General features: G+C 48.4%; 1 protein-coding gene across 2 annotated transcripts in view; it reads right to left on the bottom strand.

Annotated features, from left to right (window-relative positions):
• Positions 1 to 721: 721 nt before the first annotated feature.
• LOC102388704 (C-factor-like) overlaps positions 722 to 4,532 on the bottom strand; it is a 49,595-nt gene continuing 45,784 nt past the window's right edge. Inside the window, exons 4-7 of one of the 2 annotated variants that reach the window (XM_025211798.1) lie at positions 3,863 to 4,050; positions 3,206 to 3,364; positions 2,336 to 2,455; positions 722 to 1,824 (exon numbers count right to left, since the gene is read on the bottom strand). In XM_025211798.1, the coding sequence (XP_025067583.1) occupies positions 1,711 to 1,824; positions 2,336 to 2,455; positions 3,206 to 3,364; positions 3,863 to 4,050 (581 nt within the window). In that variant the 3' untranslated portion in view covers positions 722 to 1,710. The remainder of the gene's footprint in view (positions 1,825 to 2,335; positions 2,456 to 3,205; positions 3,365 to 3,862; positions 4,051 to 4,532) is intronic. The other variant, XM_006030237.3, reaches the window with a different exon arrangement.

Genomic DNA, 4,532 nt, shown 5'->3' with positions numbered 1-4,532 from the left:
GAGCACACACCCAGAAACCTGGGAAAGTAAATATTAACTAGGCATACTAAGATAAAGACATTTCCCAACTCACAAGCAATGTTCAACTAAAACTGGATTTATTACAGGGGGAAAAGGAATCAACACGCAACCTTAAAGAAAACCTTAACTGATGAACAAGTGAGGGAGCCCCAGTTCTCTGGGCCTGGGAGACAGAGACCTACTTAGCACGACATATTTGGATGCTTGAAGGCCAAATTCTTTAATCCTAAAGTCAATAATGTGAAAGAGCCTATACTCATTGGAAAGGAAGGCAGGTCAGTTTGGAAAGAGTCCAACTCCTACCTGGGGTAAAATGTCAATATAGCTTTGGCTCTGCAAAGTCCCTGTCCACTGTACTCTGCTTTATTTGGGTCCTGCAGGATGTGTCATTGTCTCTTGCACATTTAAAGTACCATTGTCTCACCTTAATTGAATCAGAGACATGAAATACTTCTTCATGGGCCTGTCTATGCATGAAATTAATTTGTCTGAATAAACTCTAGCACAGTTCGCACCAGAGTTTATTGTTCCCAGGCGCCCCATTTACACATGCACCGGAGACTGCAGCATGTTGAGTTAGACTGAAGCAACCCTGGCTGGCAGGAGGCCTGGGGAAAGGGGCGGGGGGAATCATCCTGCCAGCTTGGGGCTGCTCTTACCTGGCTCAATGTGCTGTGGAGGGGCTGGCTGGGGTATGAGTGTGCTTCAGGGTGGGGCTAGCCAGCAGGCACTTTTGTGCCTCAGCCAGCCTTGTCAGCATCTACACGTACACTGTGGTGCACTAAATGCCTCAGGATAGTACTTCTGTTTACAAGTGCTGACTTATGGCAGCATTTATTAGTTTACTAATAGGGCTGCACGTGTAGATGCTGAGACTTTACTGAGTAGCTAGTTACTCAGCTCTGCCATAAACATGTAGACATACCTGCCACATGCTTTTTGAGACTGGTACAGGCAGCATTGGTGTCAGTAATGTGCGTGCAGTTTTCGGCAGCTGTTCTGAATTTCTCTCCTCCAGTTCCATCCTACACTTCTCTCCAGTATCTCTATTGTCCTTTGCACCAACTGAAAATGCCCTCACTAAGTGTTTAATGACTTTTTCCTTGCCCAAGCGTAGAGACAGGACCTCGTCTTCATTCTCCTTGACTTCAACATTTCCTCAAGGGATACAGCTTTCCATGCTGGTGCCTTTTCTCCTCTTTTTATATCTTACCTCTGAGTAATTTGAACCACAAACACAAATTCAACAAATGACCATCTCTGTGGGGATGACTCACAGAGCTGGTTTTCAGCTCCAGACCTTTCTCTTCCTATATCAGTTAAAATCTTAGCCAGTCTCTGACTTCTCCTTATGAATGATATTGAGGTGATGAGTAGTCAATGGGTGAATCTACATGAGACATTTGCACAGTTGGCTAATTAACTGTGCGCTAAATGTCTCAGCATCTAAATGTGTGCCCTTGTTAGGAGGGAGGAAATAGAAATTCTCTCCCTGGTTAGAAACACTATGCTCAGAGCTACCCAAACCATTGCAGCAAAATACACAGTTCAAGCAGGAGATGAAACAAATGCCCTGGCAGTGCCATTACATTAGGAACAGTAAGTTTATTGAGGAGACAAGTACTGCTGACAGCCCAGGCACTTGAATGTCCTGGTGCAGGGCTCCTGGCCAATGGCTGGGCAGGCATTTCACCAAGGAAGATGATTCCCTTTCCAGTCCACAAAGGCTCCATTGTCCTTCTCAGAGAGCATGGGGAGGGTGTTCAAAATACCTCGCACACTCTCATCTGGTGTTAGTGGAGCCTGCAAGGAGCAAAGTGGAATGAGGTAGAGAAACCTACTGAGGTACCTGCCCCATTTCCCATGTGCCCTGGTGCACAAGAGGAGTGGAGCTGGGATCTGACCAGTTCACCTTGACCCCTGTTGTCATGATTAGGGTTTAGCCAGTCTTTGCATCTCCTGTGGCTAGACAGGGAGCTGGTGCCAGAGCTCAGTACAGACGCCTGCCAAGAGGCGCTGATAAACAGGGTACTGGGATAACTGCTCCTGTCCTGGAGTTCTCCCAGGCAGAAACTCTAACAGCTCCTAGTATTTGCTGTGTGACAGCAAGATCAGGAAGATCTTTGGCACTGGCAGTGACAGGAAACAAAACCTCAGAATATGAGTGCTGCCAACAGCCCTGGGAAGTCCTCATGAGAATGGTTTAGGGCATGGGCTGGGAAGGGAAAGGGCTCTAATGTAACCATTACTCTTGTATTGAACATCTGCTCACTGAAAAGAGACTAGAATTGTTCTCTCCCAGTGAGACACCTACCTGGTCAGAGATTGAGGACCCCATGTCAGTTTTCACCCAGCCAGGATGGAAAGTGATGGTCAGGATCCCCTGTTCTGCGTAGCACAAAGACTGGCATTTGGTGAGCATGTTCAGAGCAGCCTGTGGGTGAAACATGTCATAAACAGCAACAGCAGCACATAGGAAGGGAATGCCCTAGGTCTAAGACACTGGCAGGAGAGGGGAGGGAGATCGGTGTATTTGCTGCAAAAGACTAGAATTCATGGTTCCAAAGCAAGCCTCCCTTCTTGTACTCAGGATGCATCACTGAGAGGTGAGGAGCCCCACTCTCTCTTTCCAGGATGGGGCTGTCACCAATGGGAGATACAGATCATGGAGATTCCTATCTGAGCATGAACTCCTTTATGGAGGTCCCAGGAGTGCCAGATCTGAATTCAGCAAAGCCAAACTTCAGCCTCTACCTTGGACACAGCACCAAAAGCTAAAAAGCCTGGGTAGCAGAGCTGGTGATGTGGCAAAAGCCCTGCATGGTAAGTGATCTTGTATGCAGTGCTGTAGCAATTAAGTTTGGCACCTGGGGCAAAGCCCACAGCGGCAGCCCACCCTTGCCCCACGCACAGATCTGGGGTCACATCCCCCGCCCATGCCTGCCTGGGAGTGCATGCAGTGGCAGGAGCCACCCTTCCCTCATCCCCCATGCCCTCCCAAACAAGCCGCTTGCAACTCTGTCTCATGCCCTGCCCCAGCTGGGCAGTGCCCGTTGGTGTCCCTTTGCTTCTGCGCCTGGGGTGGTCGTCCCTGCTTGCCTCCCCCTCCCCTCCCAACCTTGCTATGGCACTGCCTGTATGCAGAAGATGCTTAGACTCAGGCCCTGTAGAACATGTGCCATACCTTACTGCAGCGATAAGAGATGAAATGCCCAAAATCCCAGATCAAAAGATTCTTGATGGAACCAGCTTCACTGGACATGTTGACAATGGCTGCCCTGCTGCAGCTCAGTCCTTTCTGGGTGCTTTGCTGAGCAGCTTTCTTTAGCAAGGGCAGGAACGCCTGGGGAGAGGGGAGAAAAGAACCCCCATGGAATCTGCTTAGAAGAAAGGAACTCAACAGGGAGTGGTTGCTCTCCAAAACAAGCTGGGCCCAGCCCCACCTGTGATCAATCAACTGCCATGGCTGCCCTCTGGCTGGAGCCCTGTTTTCTTTAATAATGTTCTTCAAGCTCTTTTACAAGAAACACCAAAAAACACATCTATGCAAGAATTTACCAATGTCAAAACAGCCCCAGGCTTACATTTTAATTATGAAAATGTATAAATAATAAAATAAACCCCATTTCTTACATGCTGAGCTGTCCATACCCACTAAAACACTCAACATAATCCTAGCAGAGGGAGCAATGTGGGGCAGATGCTCTGAACTATAGTATGGCCATCTGTCTTAGTTACAGGACTTCAGAACAAAAAAAATGTCCCCAGAGGTGACTTGCAGCTTCCTCCACCATTGGCACATTCAGTGTGGCTAGAATCACCCTCTTTTGGGGGCCCTTACCTGGCTCACCAGCAGAGGTCCAGTCACATTTGTTGTGTATACCACAGACATGTTCTCCCTTGTCTCTGACTCGAGTGTAGTCAGCCTCAGAATTGCAGCATTGTTTATCAGCAAGTTCAGCCCAGAGCCCTTCAGATTCTCCTCAACTCTGGCTACTGCAGCCTCAATGCTCGCCAGGTTAGTAACGTCTACAGAGACCGAACAGAGGGCTTCAGTATGTCACTGGTGATAATCCAGCTCCCTCCCGTCTCCCTGTTACACATGCCTGTCCCAGGATAACAGGGAATTCAGCGTGCTCAGCAGGGAAGATCTAACAACCTTTTGGGGATATTTCAGAGGCCCATGCTGACGTCCTGGTTAACTCCCCAGTTCAACCCACATTCAGTACAAGCCCCTTTTCATCCTCTACCTGTTGTTGGTTTAGACTGTGAAATCCTCACGTCCAGGATTTGTTGGTTTAGACTGTGAAATCCTCACGTCCAGGATTTTGTTTTCATAATTTTCTGGAAAGTGCCTTGTGTACTACAGCCAAACAGTGGGACCTTGGGGTCAGTCTCCATCCCCATGGACATCCCTGGGGCTTGCCTCTCATGCCCAATCCTCCAAATGTCATTTTTGCCAGTGTATATCTGCAACTACACTGGAGATTTTGCAGTCATGGTGGGGGAAG

This window comes from Alligator sinensis, unplaced genomic scaffold, assembly GCF_000455745.1.
Source record: "Alligator sinensis unplaced genomic scaffold, ASM45574v1 scaffold260_1, whole genome shotgun sequence".
Classification (NCBI taxonomy): domain Eukaryota; kingdom Metazoa; phylum Chordata; order Crocodylia; family Alligatoridae; genus Alligator; species Alligator sinensis.
The sequence above is the reverse complement of the archived record's forward strand: the minus strand, read 5'-3'. Positions and strand labels throughout refer to the sequence as shown.